This window comes from Ruditapes philippinarum, unplaced genomic scaffold (assembly GCF_026571515.1).
Source record: "Ruditapes philippinarum isolate M1 unplaced genomic scaffold, ASM2657151v2 ctg1735_1_1_1_1, whole genome shotgun sequence".
Taxonomy (NCBI): Eukaryota; Metazoa; Mollusca; class Bivalvia; order Venerida; family Veneridae; genus Ruditapes; species Ruditapes philippinarum.
Window position 1 is genome coordinate 18,664 of NW_026857406.1, and position 21,027 is coordinate 39,690.

The 21,027-nt window shown below is 33.5% G+C and overlaps 1 protein-coding gene across 1 annotated transcript; it reads right to left on the reverse strand.

Moving 5' to 3' along the window:
* Positions 1-5,073: 5,073 nt before the first annotated feature.
* LOC132749629 (malectin-A-like) lies at positions 5,074-20,203 on the reverse strand. Its single transcript, XM_060739471.1, has 4 exons — positions 19,748-20,203; positions 15,055-15,237; positions 11,821-11,878; positions 5,074-7,382 (listed from the first exon to the last, which is right to left on the reverse strand). The coding sequence occupies exons 1-4, from the start codon at positions 20,138-20,140 to the stop codon at positions 7,156-7,158; spliced, it is 861 nt and encodes a 286-aa protein (XP_060595454.1). The 5' UTR covers positions 20,141-20,203; the 3' UTR covers positions 5,074-7,155.
* Positions 20,204-21,027: the final 824 nt, after the last annotated feature.

Sequence of the window (21,027 nt, forward strand, 5' to 3'; positions counted from 1 at the left end):
CTTTTATTTGAACAAACTTGGTAGACACTTATTAGAACATGTTTCATGCTAAATATCTTAGCTCTAACTCTTTTGGTTCTTTAAAAGAAGATTTTTTAAGTTTTTACTATATGCACATAGGAAAAATCAATGACCCCCTGGGGCAGGCCCAATTTTGACCCCAGGGCTTTTATTTGAACAAACTTGGTAGACACCTATTAGAACATGTTTGATGCTCAATATCTTAGCCATAGCTCTTTGAGTTCTTTAAAAGAAGATTTTTTAAGTTTTTACTATATGCATATAGGGAAAATCAATGACCCCCCGGGGCGGTGCCAATTTTGACCCCAGGGCTTTTATTTGAACAAACTTGGTAGACACCCATTAGAACATGTTTCATGCTAAATATCTAAGCTCTAGCTCTTTGGGTTCTTTAAAAGAAGATTTTTTAATTTTTTACTATATGCATATAGGGAAAATCAATGACCCCCCGGGGCGGGGCCAATTTTGACCCCAGGGCTTTTATTTGAACAAACTTGGTAGACACTCACTAGAAGATGTTTCATGCCAAATATCTAAGCTCTAGCTCTTATGGTTTTTTAAAAGAAGATATTTAAAGTTTTTTCTTTCGGTTGCCATGGCAACCAGAGTTCTGCATGGAATTAAATTCTTTGAACAATTTTTAAAGGTGACCACCAAAGGAACATTCCTGTGAAGTTTGGATGAAATTGGCTTAGTGGTTTATGAGGAGATGTCATTTAAAGTAAAAGTTTACAGACGGATGGACGGACGGACAGACGCCGGACGAAAAGCGATCACAAAAGCTCACCCTGTCACTTTGTGACAGGTGAGCTAAAAAACTCACACAATCCTGAAACATTTATTGCTTTGAAGTGAGCGGAAAAAGTTAAAAGAGATTTTTTTTCATCAAATTATCTGAAAATGACTACTATTAACCTCATTCTTTAACAATTTTACATGTAACTTTTGCATGTTCAAGTCACAAATAACGAAGTCCATCATATACTGGTATTAATAAAAGAAAAGTAAAAACTTGTGTTTTACATGGTAACTAATATCAGACATGTGTATACGAGGCAAGATTGATTTTGTTTTTATTGCACAAACACTATAATGGTCATACTGCAACTTTCCAGTTAAACAGGTAGGTTTATTTGACCTTGACCTTGAAATAAATAATGTATAAAGCTATGTTTTTTATATATATATTTTAATTTGTAATATATTGTTGCTGATTAACGTCCTTTGTTTGATGATTAACTCAGGATAGACAAGCACGATCTATTTAGGTTACTTGACGATTACTGGTCTCATAGTCGTAATACTGGCTTTACATGAGAATAATTGGCTGGCTTTGTCTCAGAAAAGCTTAAACCAGAAACCCTTGGATTCAAACCTGAAATTTCTTGACCATCATTCCTAATAATAATTGTTGTTTGGCAAAAAAAATAATAAAATAAAAAAAATAAATAAAAAAATTGAAAGGTCAACCTAGACAACAAGTGATATATAAATCAAGTTATAAAGACACTGTCACAATTAGTAGTGACTTTAATTGACTTTTAATGACCTTTTAATGGGCAATTCATTAATGAAATTAACAATTAATGATTGACTCAATCAGTACCTACACATGTATGATGTATGACAATAAAATGTCTGGGTTATATCCCGACTGTCACCTGACTGTATCAATAATTAATCATTCTCTTAAATAATATCAGAAATATTATCATTACCAATCATTATGAATTTTTATGAAGTGAAAATTAACCAATTTGTAAACAAGATCATGTAGAAAATTAAAATTGTTGTGCTCTAAAAATGAACAGTTGTTTTAGATATATATATTTATTAGCATGTTAGCTATAAGCTTATTTTTCTGGTCAAAGTGCTTATATAACTATCTATATAGATCTATATTTTAATTGACTGATTATAGTGTTAATAATTGTTTTGCTACAGGCAATGCTAAATATTATACAAATATCGACTTTTTAGCTGGTGAATATGTGATATGTACTGAAAAAAAATAATATTGTTATAAATATTAATTTTTTCAGTTCAAATAACATCTTATTATATATCTATAAATGAAATATTGAGAAATATTGATGGAATAAAATGCATCTTTTCATTTTCTGTATTGTCACTGTTGAATTTTTTTTCTACTGCAGTGAAGCATATTTTCCCTATTTTCACTGGCATCTTGTTTTATTTTCATCTTGTGGTATGATAATTATCATACTTCACTGCTGGCTACTGCAACTTGTGAAATATTTATTGTCATACCACTCTATGAAAATAGATCCTGCATTTATAGAAAACATTTGAATATTCTCCATATACTGAATATTGTTTTTTTGTTGTTTTATTTAAGTCCAATATACATTTTCAATAAAAAAAAACCTGAACTAAACACATTGGCTGGGTATTATTAACTAAAATAGATATGCAATCTTTACTGCCTGTGGCATCTTTTGAAAGAAAGAAAGTTTTAATTAAATCTACAGATTTTCTACAGATTTTCTAGTCATTTTATATTGTGATAATTTATTATAGGTACATGTAATTGATAGCCATACATCTTTAACCAGGCCTGAGGACAGTGGCTATGTGGTAACATTGTTTCAAATACATGTATCATAATTAAGTTGCACAGCTCTAAATTGAAACTCTGGGACTTTGTGTAATGTAGTATTTGTATGTGCTGTTCTTCTATACAATGTTTATTTATATGCCATATGAATCATAACTGTCATATTTTGTTTGTATTTATGCCGAATTTGCTCATAAAAAATTATAAAAAATTTTTTAATTAACTTTTTATTTAAAAAAATATGTCTTAAGTCTGAATGTATAGTTTGAGGCTAAAAAAAAAAAATTACATTCACAATTCTACTCACAATCACAATTTTTCACATTCGAAATAATGACAACAATTTCAAAACATGACTGCTTCCCCCCAGGTAGCAAGCAAGTAAAATCCTAGCGAATCCAAATATGAATTTCAAAATTTGACTGCTTCCCCCCAGGTAGCAAGTAAGTAAAAATCTAAGGAACAACTATGTGATATTTGTAAGTCTATTTAACTGCTAAGCGACCCTCAATGGTCACATTTTGCCCATAATATATATTCTACAGTTATTCTACAGCTATATAACAAAGTAACATGTATTCACTCTGTAACTAAACTTGTTGTCTTCTTGAAAAGAAACTCAATCTAGGCAAACGGTATATTCTTATATGTGATAATTATGTATAATACAATGAGGCAAAAAAACAATAAAAGAATAATTATGCAGAGCATACTAAAAAGTGTGTTTTTAAAACATTGATGCAGTGCTAGTTTTGACAATATTTTGGTTAAAGTGCTGATAAAATGACATCATCTATGTGTTACAACACTGAAATATAAGAAATAAGTTTACTATTATGTTATTTTTGTAAAGGTCTTCACATATCTTTTAAACACATATGAACAACATTTCTCTTTATTATTAATTGATCCCAATTACATAGAATTATGACAATTTGTAAATTAGCTCCCCTTTTTCTCCTCGATATCTATTACCTCCCTTTATCAAAAAAAATTCCTTTGCTCTCCTTTACATTTATTATCTCCCTTTATTAAAACATACTCTGTTATTTTTTAAATATTTTCCCCCCTTAATTGGCATTTGTTCAGTCAATGTGATACAATGACATCATCCTTATCTAACTAAATAGGAGTCATATAGCCTAAGAGATTTCAGCATAAAGAATACTAAAATTTATCTGGCAATAATATAGAGTCTGGTAAGGCAGTACATATGTGCAGCTAGGCCTTACCTACCCTTGTCCTGGCCATATAATACTGATGGTAATGGCAATTTGTCTTGCAGCAAGCATTCATTAAGGTGTTTGCACAATTATTTATCAATTCATATTACGTTCACAGAAGTAATAAATAAATCATTTTGCAATATAAGCCGCCAACGATTCAGTCTAGGAGGTAAATTGACCATATGACAAACATAAACATGGTATATGCGTATTGAATTATTGTCTAAATTTCTATATTAAGGAACTTGCATCTTTCAATGAAAAAACTGTCACCTCCTTTGAAAAATCTGTCCACAAAATCATATTTTTTAAAAGGGCCTTGGACAAGACACCTTTTTCTGTTTAGGTTTGCCGTGAGCTTATCTAGATATTTTGTCAGTAGTAAAATTTATTAATCGTTTTAAAATACATGAATGCATACTGGCTGATGGAAAATTATTGATTATGTATCAAATTTGTGTTTATCTGACAATGACACTTCAAATTTCAATTATTTAACATTCAAATGTTTCATTGTGTCAAGTTTTTCATGCAGAAATCATAATTCAAATGCATTTTCATTTGACACAGCATCTTTTTAAATTCAATATACTGTAGTTACAGTATTTACTGCATGTCTAAAATCATTATTACCATGCATATAAAAATAATGTATTACATGTATTCAAATTTTTTTATTTTCCATATTTAAAAAAACTGTCACAGGAAATAAAGTTCTAATGTTATAATTTTGTTTTTAAATTTAAAGTAAAAATCTTTAGCATTTTTTAATATTGAACATTTGGCCCCCATTGTTTTAAAAGTTTTTTTTTTTAAAGGAAAAAGAAAAAAACAAAATTAAACAATTTTATTTTTTTATTTTGAGAAAAATGCAAAAAAAATATTTACTGAATAAAACAGATGCTCCTAAAGCTTTATTGGATTGCGAATCCCATAAGGAAAAATCTATTTTTTGTCTCGCTGGGCCTTGACCCGTTTTCTTAAAAAAAAATTTAACAGGGTCCCTTCACCCGGGGGACCCAAATTTTTTAAAGTGGGGTATTGGGCCCAAAATTTTGGGTAATTGTTTAAAAAGATAAAAACAAAGACCTTAAATAGATCATATTGTTTTGGGAGTGTGTGGGGGAGGGAGGGTGGTGGTAGGGGTTGGGGGAGGGGGGGGGGAGAGAATAAAAGTGGAAAGATGAACAATATGTTTTTATTATCTATGAACATTCATGACTAGCAAGAAAATACCATTTTTTTCAAATTTTGATTTATACAGGTAGGTTCAGCGCTTTTTGACCTCTTTTTGAATGTAGGGGTTTGATTTAAGCATGGTATTACTTCAAATAAAGATTTTAAAACAGTAAATGACTTGTAAATATTTTATCAAAACTATACACTACTGGTGCCATGGTTACGTCATTAAATGTCAATTAGCAAATAAAATGCAGATGAAATGGCATTTATAGTGTGTTTCATACATATTTCATACAGAATTTCATTTAAACAATTGATTTATTGTAAACAATATTACATCATTTTTCACTGTACATACAAACACAAATTTTCAATCAACCACATCAATAATTTATTCCGAAATTGTTAATAAGCTATGTGTACTTTGAAATCTACAAAATATGTGATACAAGCCATTTCCGTACTTGTAAAATTAAAAATTAGTAGTGATGTCAAGAAAATGATGGCGTATAACGGCATAATTTAAAAAAAAAAAATAAATTGCTGTTTTCGTTACTGTAGTATGATACTATAATGCCCTCATCAGTTTGTTACAATGAATGATTTTTACTAGTGTTCCAAGTCAGCTACATAAACCATCCAAGCAAAGAGATCCCGACTGTTCTGATGGTAGTCCACCTATAGATGGACAAATTGATTATGAAAAAACATTACTCCCAAAGAATAAATATTTCAGGCCACAAGGCTCCTCTACTTGAACACACTTGCATGGAGGAGTTTCTTTACCCTAAACTACTTTAATAAGTGGATATTTCTGTGTGACAAAAAGTTACAAATTGAAAATACCAGACATTTTGGGAAATGAAATATAAGCGAATCAGGCAAGGTTAGAATTTAATGACAGGTTGGTTGATATTTATGCTAGAGGAAATTTTAGTGATTTTCGGCATTTGCAAAATTCGCCAATATTTCCGCATCACTAATTTAACCATTTATACATACAGTACTTATATCTATGCATTAACAGCCATTATCTTAAAATTTAAATATAACTGTCTCATACATAAGGAACCTGAAATGATGTCATTCATTATATATATATATATGTTTTGTAGAAGTATCAATCGTCATTTAAAAATGGTGAAACACATTTTCTTGTATCTGTTTACATAAGAATAAAAATAAACAATAATACAACTAGGAAATGGTTATATATCGCTTTCATGACATTTTTTTTATGTCCGCAATGTTTGAACAAAAACAAATTTATGTACATGTACAAATGTAAACATCTTTTTCAAACTTGGAATATTTCTGTCAACGAATATAAAGAAAACTGGTCCAAATAATTTTGAAATGGTGAATAAAACGTAAGGGAACAGGGTAACACTCGACTCAACTCTATTTTTCTAAACCCTGAGGAACAAATACCAACATTTTGTTTCTAGCAACATTTTCTTACATCAAAATACATGATTAAATAATTATAAGTACATGTATTTCTATGAAGACCATAATACATGTTACTGTTACATACTTGTGTATATTTAACCTATTCAAAACATGAATAAAGGTTTTTAATCTACTCAAACAACAGCTGAATTTTTACACGCTTAAGGTGATTTTCACCCTTAACCTGCTGACCATGCATGATGTCTTGGCCTAGTTTTGAATTTGAAACGGTTTGATTAAAGTTTGCGAGAATTTTATATCAAAAAATACCAAAAAATTGCACTAACATAAGTGCAGGCTGGCCTGGCTCTATACTGGTGGCAACGACTTATCACTTTTGGTTGCAGCAGATTAACGGTTAACAACATACTGATACGGTACGAAAAGTAAATAAAATAACTTTTTTTACCTTTTTCAAATTTGTCATCTAATTCGTGAAAAGAAATACATTATCATTATGGAATTCTGACATTTATTCATTATCAACAAAAAAAAAATTGAATTACGAAGAAAAAAAAAAACAAAAACATCAAAAGCACGATTAAAATACAGAAACATATCCATAAACAAGTACATGTATAATTAAAAATGACAAAAAACAAGGTGAAAATTTGAAAAATAAAACTTAAAGTTTATTCTTTTGTAATTTCCTAGCACACAATTGTAAAACATACACATGTCTATGGTGGCTATAAACTACAACTTGCATAAACAGAACAATAATGGAATAAATGCGCCAACCGCTACAAAAACTGGCAACAGCATTGTACTGGTATCGTCGGTTGAGTAAGGGTCCTTCACTTTGGGTCCGGAGGGACGGATATTCTGTTTTTGTTTGGAGTCATTGACCACCTCTTCTTCTTCTTCCTCTTCTTCATCTGTGCTACCATCTAGACCTTGCAATGGTGGCAACTTGGGTACATCTACAAAAACAAGCAACAAACTACATGTACTAATCAAACAGATCAACTGATCAAATCTTGTTTGTATTGAACCTTGTTTCCACTGGACCCTGTTTAGATTGGACCTTCTTTCTATTAAAACTTTTTTCTGTTGGACCCTAATTCTATAAGACCTTGTTTGTATTTGATTATACTTTCACTGAAAGTTTTTGAGTTTTTTAAAAGAAGATTTTTAGTTTAAAAGTTTTTACTACCGGTATAAAGTAATAAAGTCCTAAGAAATGAAATGGCCCTGAAATCGCTCACCTGTACTAAATACCTTTACTCTAGCTCTTTTGGCTTTTTAAAAGAATGAGAGAAAAAAAATTCACAATTTGAACAAACATGCCCTTTTCAAATACCTGTAAATAAATAACACAAAACCATTAAAAATTCTCCAACATTTTATGATTCAACCATACAGGTCAAGGTCATTTTAAGAGTCAAGGTCATATTTCAAACCGAACTATGAACAAGTACCTACACAACAAGAGCTGTCGGTAGGACAGCAACACTCGACTATTCTTAGTGCTTGATAGTAAAAAACAAGAGCCCGGTTTGAGCCGGGTGATGCTCCCCGAATAGGTTTTGGACACAGGAAAGTACACCTCTTGTAGTTTAAGAGTTCCTGGAGAAAGTTCAAAGTGCAATAATTCCAAAATTAGGCAAGGCAGAGTTACAGTTCTTTGCACTGCACTTCTAATCAATGTAATCTATCAACCTACAAAGTTTCCTGATGATGTCTCTTATGATTTCCGAGTTATGTCCTGGACAATTCAAAAAGTAAAAATAAACAAAGGGCAATAACTCCAGAAATTAGGCAAGGTAGAGTTATGATTCTTGTGCACTGCACATCTACCCATTGAGCATATATCTACATACAAAGTTTCATGTTGATATCTCTGTTATAGTTTTACAGCTATGTCGGGTGGACAAGAATTTTTCTAAAAGGGGAGATTATTCAAAAATGAGGCTTAAGAGAGTTATGGTTCTTTTGCACTGCACTTCTAACTCAATGAGATCTATCTACCTACAATGTTTTCATGTTGATATCTCTTATAGTTTTAGAGTTATGCCCTGACAAGAGTTTTCTATAAGGGGAGATAATTCAAAAACCGGGCAAAATAGAGTTATGGTTCTTTGACACTGCACTCCCCCTCGATGCCCTCTACCACTGTATGAAGTTTCAACAAATTATCTCCAAGGGTTTTCAAGTTATGTTCCGGACAAAGTTCAAAGTATTAAATTAACAAAGGGCAATAACTCCAAAAATTAGGACAAAAAGAGTTATTGTTCTTATGCACTGCACATCTACCCATTGAGATCTATTCACCTACAAGTTTCATGTTGATATCTCTTATAGTTTTAGAGTTTATGCCCCGGACAAGATTTTTCTATAAGGGGAGATAATTCAAAAACCGGGCAAAATAGAGTTATGGTTCTTTGACACTGCACTCCCCCTCGATGCCCACTACCACTGTATGAAGTTTCAACAAATTATCTCCAAGGGTTTTCAAGTTATGCTCCGGACAAGACAACGGACGGACAGACGGACGGACGTACCAACTTTTTAACCAGGTTTTCAATTTTGAAAATCCTGGTTATTAGATTGGGGTATGGCGGGCAGATGGGCGGATGGGCGGATGGGCGGATGGGCGGCTGGGCGGATGGGCGGATGGGCGGGCGTCAAACGAAATTGTGTCCGCTCTGTAACTCTTCAACCCTTTGAAGAAATTTTGATGAAACTTCAGACAAATGTTTACCACATCAAGATGACGTGCAGAACGCATGTTCCGCATGGCTGGCTCCAAGGTCAAGGTCACAGTGACATTAACATTGAAAATCCTGTCCCGCTCTGTAACTCTTCAACCCTTTGAAGAATTTTGATGAAACTTCAGACAAATGTTTACCACATCAAGATGACGTGCAGAACGCATGTTCCGCATGGCTGGCTCCAAGGTCAAGGTCACAGTGACATTAACATTGAAAATCCTGTCCGCTCTGTAACTCTTCAACCCTTTGAAGAATTTTGATGAAACTTCAGAACAAATGTTTACCACATCAAGATGACGTGCAGAACGCATGTTCCGCATGGCTGGCTCCAAGGTCAAGGTCACAGTGACATTAACATTGAAAATCCTGTCCGCTCTGTAACTCTTCAACCCTTTGAAGAATTTTGATGAAACTTCAGACAAATGTTTACCACATCAAGATGACATGCAGAACGCATGTTCCGCATGGCTGGCTCCAAGGTCAAGGTCACAGTGACATTAACATTGAAAATCCTGTCCGCTCTGTAACTCTTCAACCCTTTGAAGAATTTTGATGAAACTTCAGACAAATGTTTACCACATCAAGATGACGTGCAGAACGCATGTTCCGCATGGCTGGCTCCAAGGTCAAGGTCACAGTGACATTAACATTGAAAATCCTGTCCGCTCTGTAACTCTTCAACCCTTTGAAGAATTTTGATGAAAACTTTAGACAAATGTTTACCACATCAAGATGACGTGCAGAACGCATGTTCCGCATGGCTGGCTCCAAGGTCAAGGTCACAGTGACATTAACATTGAAAATCCTGTCCGCTCTGTAACTCTTCAACCCTTTGAAGAATTTTGATGAAACTTCAGACAAATGTTTACCACATCAAGATGACGTGCAGAACGGCATGTTCCGCATGGCTGGCTCCAAGGTCAAGGTCACAGTGACTTAACATTGAAAATCCTGTTTACATGATTTTAACTTGATTTGGCAGTCAAAGGTCATATCATCTTTGGAGGTAATTTAAAAAAAGATATGATATATTATTTCATGTCTACTTTGTAACTTGTTTTTCATTATACAGAATTATCAATATAATTATAGTGAACAAATTCTTCTGTGCTGAACTCGTCCTACATTTCTCAACGGATTTTGTTCAAACTTTCACAGAAGCTTTGTCATCAAGTCACCCTGGCACATATTGTCGGGGTTTTGTGATTGGATAGTTTTTGACCTAATTATGGCCCTTTGTTTTTTTCCTTATACATAATATTATAGTGAACACTTCTGTTCAGTGGCAATTCCTCCTACATTATTCATGTTTTTACATTGCACATAGTTACATTGTTTGTTGCTTGTATTTGTATTTCAAATACAACATATTTATCTACAATGGTGATAATTGAAAACCTGGTTTCATGGCATTGCCATGTTTCTTGTTTGATATTTAAGAGGTAAATCAGCTCATAAACTACACCTAGACCAAAGTCCATAAGCAAAATCAGCTCATAAAATCAAAAAAATAGCTCTTAATTTGAATTTTAAGAGCTTTTGTTCTTTATTTAACTACGGAATGAAGCTCATAAATATCAAATGTTTGCTCGGACAGACGGACAAGGCGCCGACTATATGCTCCCCCGAAATTTTTCGGGGAGCATAAAAAATGCTTGATACAGTTACCTCCTCCTGTTTACATATGTCAATGGACTTTGAAAATATTTGAGGTATTACAAAAACATTAACATAAATTCTAAGTTGAAAAAGGGCCATACTTCTGTCAAAATGTTTGATACAGTTACCTCCTCCTGTTTAAAGGTTGGGGTAATGATGGTGAACAACTGTGCAAAGTTTCAAAGCCATATGTCAATGGACTTTGAAAATATTTGAGGTATTACAAAAACTTTAACGTAAATTTTTAAGTCGAAAAAGGGGCATAATTCTGTCAAAATGCTTGATACAGTTACCTCCTCCTGTTTACAAGTTGGGGTAATGATAGGGAACAAGTGTGCAAAGTTTCAAAGCCATATGTCAATGGACTTTGAAAATATTTGAACTATTACAAAAACTTTAACGTAAATTCTAAGTCGAAAAAGGGGCATAATTCTGTCAGAATGCTTGATACAGTTACCTCCTCCTGTATACAGGTTGGGGTAATGATGGTGAACAAGTGTGCAAAGTTTCAAAGCCATATGTCAATGGACTTTGAAAATATTTGAACTATTACAAAAACTTTAACATAAGTGGTTACGCTGACGCCATCGCAGGCGCTCAGGTGACTACAATAGCTCTACTTATTCTTATTGAATAGTCGAGCTAAAAAGTATGACTACTATATTTATACAATTGACTTATCTGGCTCCAAATTTGAAACTGTCCAATGTAAATGTAAGAGGTTTTTAGATAATGTCTATAAATTTTGCAGTTAGTCGTCCAACAATAAAGGATATAAAGCAAATCTTTAAAGACATGAACACTAGCCATGTTTGTTTGTTTAGTTGGGTTTTACATCACACCCTCACAGTATAGGTCATATGGCGACATTCCAGCTTTACTGGTGGAGGAAGACCTCAGGCATTACTTCAGGCATGAACGGGCACCTGAGTAGAACACTAGCCTTGATATACAAAAGAGAAAAAGGTGACTAAAATCAAACACATACCGTCTACTGTTCCACGCATGACGTACATCGCATTAATTTTAGGGTTGTCATAGTCAGCCTGAAATGTCATAAACGTGGCATTAACATGTCATAAAATACTAATTGGCAATAATAAAATGTACAAGGGGCAATAAAATTTAACACACATAATTCATCTAAAAGGATGAATTGATCCTCTGTAATTAAACTGTTGAACAATTAAATACAATCAAATATACATGAGTGTGGCCTATTATAGGTTTATTCATGCTTTATTGAAAGTAGTATGCACTTCAAATGAATTGATTTTCTTTTTCAGATTTACTTCACACCATTCACTGTAAAGGTCATATCGTGACTTTCCAGCTTTACTGGTAGAGGAAGACCTTAGGTGCCCCTTTGTGCAATATTTCAGGTACTAGTGGACACCTCAGTAAAACAAACAACATTCCACAAGCTAGCCTGGTACCTGTATTATAAGCTTGCTCCTATGAAAGAATTCCAAACCACTGGGGGAGATTCAAACCCACAACAGTGAGGGACTAGCGCTTTGAAGTGAATGCCCTAAATGTCTCAGTCATAAAGTTAAAGTGTATTTCTATAAAATGGATTATTAACAAATGATTTCTTGATTTCTTATTTGTCCCTATAATACATGTATCTTATATTTTGACACATAATGTCAGTATAACATAGCAATGTTTACCTTACATGTTAACTGGGAGCAAGACCCCTCGGCAACTCTAAATGTTAATATCATATTGCAATTTTCTGTGTTTACTGGAAGTAAAACTTCAAGTGCCCCTCCTTGTTAATATTATATGGAAATTTTCTGTCTTTCCTTGAAGCAAGACCTCAAGAGCTTTTTAATGTTAATATGGCACTTTTATGTGTTTACTTGGAGGAAGACCCAAGTTGCCCCTCTGTGTTAAAATTATATGACAATTTTCTGACATTATTTGGACAATTTTCTGACATTATTTGGACAATTTTCTGACATTATTGGGAGCAAGATATAAGATGCCCCTCAATATTAATATTACATGGCATGAAAGATATTAACGTCTCTTGTAAGCTTCTTGTTTACAGTAGTAATGGGTAAATGGAAGAAAATTGGGAATATATTTTATTGCCATGACAGCATCCAGAATGTTGTAACATGTTTACTGGAAGCTTCATACGAAATAAATGTCATACTGATGTATATTCTTGTGGTCATATATAGAGTGTCTTAACAACAAAAATGTCTATACTTGGTCCTTTTATTAAATTATACCAACATAAAATACAATGTATATTAGTAAACAGAACAAAGTAGGCTCTATCAAAATATACAACTGCTATTTTTAGCAAATTTAGTCATCATTCCATGCAAGTGCTACCCACTTCATCGTAAATTTACAAAGTTATTGTGATACGAACGCATAAACTATCAATTACAGACAGGCAAATACAGTTTACATCCTTTAATCAAATTGTGTTGTTTTATTACGCTATTATATTTGGATAGGTAAACTAATAATGGTAAAACCACCAAACGTTATGGTACAATATCAACTTAACTCTTTCACTGTCTTAAAGGCACATCATTCTTGTCTCAGAAAAATTTTTTTTTTACTTCTTTAGAAAGAGCAAACATGAATTTTACAATGTTTAAATAATGGCAGGGATTTTTTTCAAGATTTTGAGAACATGACCCATACTGTACCCATGGAATTGGGAATTTCAGCCGTGATTTGTTAAAAATTCGGAAAAATGCATGCCTGAAATTTTTACAGTGATAAATGGATGCAAAGAATTACTGTCTAGGATGGCATTAGTCAAAACATTTAAGCACTATTACACGTGAAGAAGCCCTTATTTTCTAAAGACTTTAGAATTTTATTTCAATATTTTATTTTGTAACTTTCAATTTGGGAATTTTCAATTGGAACTTTTTTCCTGTGGATTTGGAAAATAATACTACTATTTTCAATTGGGAATATGACCCAATACTTGACAATAACGCTATAAATAAGCCAAAAAAATCACCAGAATGGTCTTTACAGAATGATTAGATGCTTTTTACCCTGAAGAAGTGGCATAAAATGTGAATAATTGTCATAAAAGATGCAAGCCTGTAAACATAGAAGTATTTTGATTTCCCATACAAAATAATAATCATTAAAAACTGTAACTTAATTGCCAGAAAACAACAGATGAAAAGTTCACATTAAAAAGCTTTTTTTAGCCAAATAAAAAATTTCAAAACTTTTTCCTAAAAAATTAAACAAAGGGGGCCCTTTTAACCCAAACCCCCCTTTTTATTTACCCCAAATTTGGGTCCCCCAAAAATTTTCCAGGCTAAAATTAAATCTTTTTCTTAACCCCGATAAAGGGGGACCCCCCTTTAGTTTTAGCACCCGGAAAAAAAAAAATGTCACATTTTGGGTTTCAACAAAGGGGTAGATTAATTTAATTAAAAAAGCTTTTACCAGTATCAATGAAAAAAACAATCTAAAGAAAAACCCCCTTTTTCTAAATTTCCCAAAACTTGGAGAACAACAAAAAAATCCCAAAAACAGATTATCTAGAAAAAAAATAGAAATTTTTTTTGATTAGTATAGGGAAAATTGAAAAATCAACAAACCAAACAGGAAATTTCAGGGGCCTTTTTTTTTTAAACGCATTTTTTTCTTGATAGAAAATAAAAAAACCCGTTGGGGAGATGACCAAAATTGGAAAAATACAAATGTAAACTGGTTTAAAGGGCCCCAAATATGCTTTTTTTTTTTACTTTTTTTGCTTTCTGGGGGGTCCCATTCATTTAAAAAAAAAAATCTTCTTTTTCCTCTTGGGTTTTTTTTTTTTGGGGAAAAAACATTTTACCCAATTTTTTTTTATTTAGTTTTTTTTTAATTAGGGAATTCAAAATGCTACCTTTTTTACTTTTTTTTCCATTTTTTTTTGAAAATAAATTTCCCCCAAATTTTTTCCCCACAAGGGACATTTAATTTTCGTTTCGGGGGAAAAAAGGGGGGGCCCTGGGCACCTTTAAAGTTTGGGAAAATAAGAAAAAAAGGGTTAAAAAAAATTTCAAATGGGTTTTTCAGTTGAGGATTTAGGAAGAAACAGGGGGTGGAGGGGGAGAATTTATTCTAGTGAACTCAATACAGGTCAAAACCACTAAAAAGATTTCTTGTCAGTGTATTTGGCTGTTGTTTTTTTTTGCCAATGAATAATATCTGCAAAGAATGGTTTGCAGGTCTAACCAACCTTAACAAATTCTACGATGAGTTTTCCATCTACGATATCCGATGTCTCACCATTAACTTTCAACTGTCCACCATGAATTTGAAAAGGCACTATTTCATCATGGGCCACCCCTCGTCCAACTTTTGCATAAATATCTAAGTCATGGCTAATAGTATGATGTCCATTCAGCATTACATCAAATACCTGTAAATGAGTGCAATATGATTAGATAAATAAGTATACAAGTAAATTTGAAAAGAAAAATATCAGAAAAATCAATGAAAGTCCAAATGAATTTTTTAATTTTATCATGTAAAAATGTAAACTGTAACAGTTACTGTTCTGAATGAATATTCCAGTGACTTTTCACACTTAATAGGAAGAGGCCTTAGCCTCTTAATTTTGGTGAAAATTATTGCTAAAATTGCCGATTTTGGAAGTAAAAAGCATTTTTAAGGTTAAGATTTTTGGGAAAACTGCATGATTTTAAAGAAAATTTCCATTGAGATGAGGCCTGTTATTGGAGTCTGTTATATAAGCAAGAAAATCACTGCTTTTAATTCAACCATTGAGTACAAGTTTACAAGAATTATGGACCAGGATACCATGCATGGCAAATCTGTAAACCAAATTCTATGTACAGACATGATCTTTAAAACATATTATACACACTTAATAGAAGCAGTTGTGATTCAAAGGAAACCACAGACTTATGATAAAGCAGTGTGCATCTGTGAACCACGGAAACCACAACTTTAACCATATAAAATCATTTCTAACCAGTGATAATGACTTGTTTATCCAGTATGACATCAAACTCTACAATGTTGGCTAGTCAATATCTACATTATTGGCTTACTGAGCTCTTTACAGTATTGGCTTGCCAAGCTTTACAGTTTTGGCTTGCCAAGCTTTACAATATTGGCTAGCAAAGCTCTACAGTATTGGCTAGCAAAGCTCTACAGTATTGGCTAGCCAAGCTTTACAGTATTGGCTAGCCAAGTTCTACAGTATTGGCTTGCCAAGCTTTACAGTATTGGCTAGCTAAGCTCTACAGTATTAGCTAGCCAAGCTTTACAGTATTGGCTTGCCAAGCTTTACAGTATTGGCTAGCCAAGCTTTACAGTATTGGCTTGCCAAGCTTTACAGTTTTGGCTTGCCAAGCTGTACAATATTGGCTAGCAAAGCTCTACAGTATTGGCTACCCAAGCTCTACAGTATTGGCTTGCCAAGCTCTACAATATTGGCTAGCCAAGCTCTACAGTATTGGCTAGCAAAGCTCTACAGTATTGGCTAGCCAAGCTTTACAGTATTGGCTACCCAAGTTCTACAGTATTGGCTTGCCAAGCTCTATAGTATTGGCTTGTCATGCTTCAAGCTTTACAGTTTGGCTTGCCAAGCTCAACAATATTGGCTAGCAAAGCTCTACAGTATTGGCAAGCAAAGCTCTACAGTATTGGCTAGCCAAGCTCTACAGTATTGGCTAGCCAAGCTTTACAGTATTGGCTACCCAAGTTCTACAGTATTGGCTTGCAAAGCTCTATAGTATTGGCTTGTCATGCTTCAAACTTTACAGTTTTTTTAGCTTGCCAAGCTCTACAATATTGGCTAGCAAAGCTCTACAGTATTGGGCTAGCCAAGCTCTACAGTATGGCTAGCCAAAGCTTTTTACAAGTATTGGCTAACCCAAGTTCTTACCAGTATTTGCCTTGCAAAAGCTTATAGTATTGTCTTGTCATGCTTCAAGCTTTACAGTTTTGGCTTGCCAAGCTCTACAATATTGGCTAGCAAAGCTCTACAGTATTGGCTCAGCCAAGCTCTACAGTATTGGGTAGCCAAGCTTTACAGTATTGGCTAGCCAAGTTCTATAGTATTGGTTAGCCAAGCTTTACAGTATTGGCTAGCTAAGTTCTACAGTATTGGCTAGCCAAGCTTTACAGTATTGGCTTGCCAAGCTTTACAGTTTTGGCTTGCCAAGCTTAACAATATTGGCTAGCAAAGCCCTTGTACTGGCTAGCAAAGCTCTACAGTATTGGCTAGCCAAGCTCTACAGTATTGGCTAGCCAAGCTTTACAGTATTGGCTACCCAAGTTCTACAGTATTGGATTGCCAAGCTCTACAGTATTGGCTTGTCATGCTTCAAGCTTTACAGTATTGGCTTGCCAAGCTCTACAATATTGGCTAGCAAAGCTCTACAGTATTGGCTAGCAAAGCTCTACAGTATTGGCTAGCCAAGCTTTACAGTATTGGCTAGCTAAGTTCTACAGTATTGGCTAGCCAAGCTTTACAGTAATGGCTAGCCAAGCTCTACAGTATTGGCTAGCAAAGCTCTACAGTATTGGCTAGCCAAGTTCTACAGTATTGGCTAGCCAAGCTTTACAGTATTGGCTAGCCAAGTTCTACAGTATTGGCTAGCCAAGCTCTACAGTATTGGCTGGCCAAGCTTTACAGTATTGGCTAGCCAAGCTTTACAGTATTGGCTAGCCAAGTTCTATAGTATTGGCTTGCCAAGTTCTACAGTATTGGCTAGCCAAGCTTTTACAGTACCCGGGCAAGCCAAGTTCTACCAAAGTATTGGCTAGCCAAGCTCTTACAGTATGGCTATGCCAAGTTCTATAGGATTTGGCTGGCCAAGTTTCTACAAGTAATTGCGCTAGCCAAGCTTTACAGTAAATGGCAAGCCAAGTTTTTCTAGCCAGTTTACATTTTGTTAGCCAAGCTTTACAGTATTGGCTAGCCAATTACAGAGGGCAGACCGGCTAGCCAAGTTCTATAGTATTGGCTTGCCAAGCTCTAAAGTTTTGGCTTATCAAGCTTTACAGTTTTGGCTTGCAAAGCTCTACAGTAAAATGAGTATTGGCTAGCAAAGCTCTAAAACATCTAAATTAGATAAATGTAGATACAGTACATAGTCAGATAGGTACTGACAGTACTGTACATGTAGTACATTATTGTCAAACAGGAATTATCTTTTGACTACAAGTATTTTTTTCAGTGTACTATCCAAGGTCTAGTTGATTGCAACCAAAAAACAACATATAATCAATTTCCAATACAAATTACACCATGCTATCTTATATAGCCAAATACGCTGCAATAAATATGAAATATTTTCTTGAGACAGACAGACATCTACATAAAAAAGGACAACACAGTGAAATCAATTACCACATTCTGATTCATGAAATATAGTATATCTACATGTACTTATCTATGGAGTAATATCATGGTGTTACAAGTCATGTATTTAGAGAAATGTGGACATAAGGCAATCTGTAAGATAAGGGGTGAAAAAAATAATATGCATCTTCATCAGGATTTGACCGCGGTACTACCCCCCACAAAATATGTTTCTGCAGATCTACCTTCTATATTACTTACTTTCTACTTTATTAGAGAATGGAGAACAGTTCTGTACTGTGAGCTTAGTAAATTTATTCATTATGCATAATTATGCATATATCTATATATAACAATTACAATCATGTACTTGTCATAAACACTTAAGATACAAGTGTACATGTCATTAACTCTTTAAATACAAGTGTACACTTTGAATACTACTCTAGTGTTCATATTGTTAATCCTCTAAAAATTAGTGTATAAATGTCATTTACCCTTTTAATACTAGTCTACACATCATTTCCCATTTAAATACTAGTGTACATATCATTTACCCCATTTTATTTACCCTTTGAAATGAATACTAGTGTACATGTCATTTACCCTTTGTGAATACTAGTGTGCATGCCATTTACCCTTTGAATACTAGTGTACATGTTATTTACCCTTGTGAATACTAGTGTATATGTCATTTACCCTTTGAATACTAGTGTACATGTTATTTACCCTTTGAATACTAGTGTACATGTCATTTACCCTTTGAAAACTAGTGTACGTGTCATTTACCCTTTGTGAACACTAGTGTTAAGCACACTAACCCTTTGGATTTTAGTAGTAAAAAGTGTCTGCCTAAGCCACGATTACAGAGGCAGCTAAAGCGGGCCAGCAATTTCATCATGCAGTCAAATTTACTCTACTAGTCTGTATGATTATGGATTGGATGTTTGCTCAATTTCATAACCAGGGTTTTTTCCTAAATTATGTAGGGACCAAGGTTTCAAATAAGTTAACTTGCAAAATTTCAATTGAAATTGTAAAGTTTTGGCGCAGTAATGAATTTTCCTTTAAATTGTAAAAGAAACATTTTTTATATTGACATATTTGTCAAATTGTGCAAAACAACTTTACACTAAGATTTTCCTTTATTAGTTAAAAATTAAACATTTCATAGAAATATTTCAACATAACTGTAACTTTGAATGTTTACGGCTGTCATGTTATATTATGTCCCAGCATTACTCAATGCATTCTTATTAACTTTTTACTTAATGAACTAGTAATTTGTAACCATGGCTAAGATGTGCGCAAAGGATAGCTTCCAAGGCAATGTCTCTACCTTTTTTGTGTCTTTACATTGTGTTGTCAATGCCATACCAAACTAGGATAAGGCCCAACTCACACTGTATAGGAATTGGCACCACAATTTTCAATATTATAACAGGGCTTTGCTGCGTCATAACAGAAAGACCTTGTTACATTCCATAAAACCAGGGTTACAAATGACAGGCGACTACTACAGTAGTGTCAGTAATTATAAATTCATTCAAACAGGTAACCTATCACTGTACAAATTCTAGATAGTAAAGTATACCTTTTGACCTGGAGATGTGAACCAAACTTCTGAAAATTTGAGAACTAGAACATAATTTCCATCCTTTGTCAATGGAAGTGTATATCCAAACGTGTTCATATTGTAACGTTCTGTCTGATATAAAATTTGATCTTGAGGTACTACTCGTTGAATCATTAATGACTTTCCATAATCAGACGATATTCCAACTTGCAAATTGTCTTCCTGGTACCTGATTCCATGAATATCTGTGTGAGCCTCCCCTCCACAATTTACGGCCCATATCACTTCACCAATACCCATGCAATTGGTAAACAGTGATAGCGAGAATAAAAGTGACAATAGAGTGTTCAATTTGAGCGAAGATCGCTGCATAGTACTGTAAATATTTCCAATCATAGATAATAAGATCATCGTGTCAAATTTGTTGATACCGGTGAAGCTAAACCAGGAAGTGACGTTTAGTCGACTGCAGTGAAAATAACAATTGGCTTTAGACGAATTCTTATTTTTATATTTGATATAAAATGTAGGCCTGCACGAGTTATATAATGCGTAATAATTATGTTGCAAAACTGTTACGTCTTCTGGGATAAAACGTAGGATCACAGCTTTAATTATGGTCGTTTCCTTATATTTGCTTACACCAAGGCTGTAATAACTAAAGCCTTGCTACTGTACAAGCAACCCAAAACATGCAGTACTAAAAATTTAATTATACCCACTGATATTTAAGTTATTTGATTAAGTCGTAATTATTATGAAAATCCCATTTGAACATTTTAAAGTTAGTTGTATTTTGGTAATGCACCCGTGTTCACTGATAAATTGATTAATTTTTCATTGTTAAAGCAGATTTAACGATCTATTTGATTTAAATTTGATTTAAACATATTTTATTGCTCTTTTTACACATTTATAACATTATATTATCATAGTATAAATACAAAAGTAGCAAAAGGGTTGAACCACGAGTTCTTACAACATCAGCAAACGGTTCTTCCCTGATATATTGAATTATCTAATAATAATAAGACAGTTACAAACCAAATTGTATGATAGTAGAGCAATAAGGGAAAAATGCACAAGGAGAAAGAAGAAGAAAAACATTATATAAAAAGAAAAGAAAAAAAAGGGGATAGAGTTCAGTAAGTAGGGATATCAATTGAACGTGGCAAGTAGTACAGATAATATAAAAAAATTAAGATTCAAATCTACACGATAATTTAATAAATAATTGTACCTTATCAAAAATAAATAAGTTATTCTCATCAGAAAGAGATTCTTTTCCAAACAAAAGG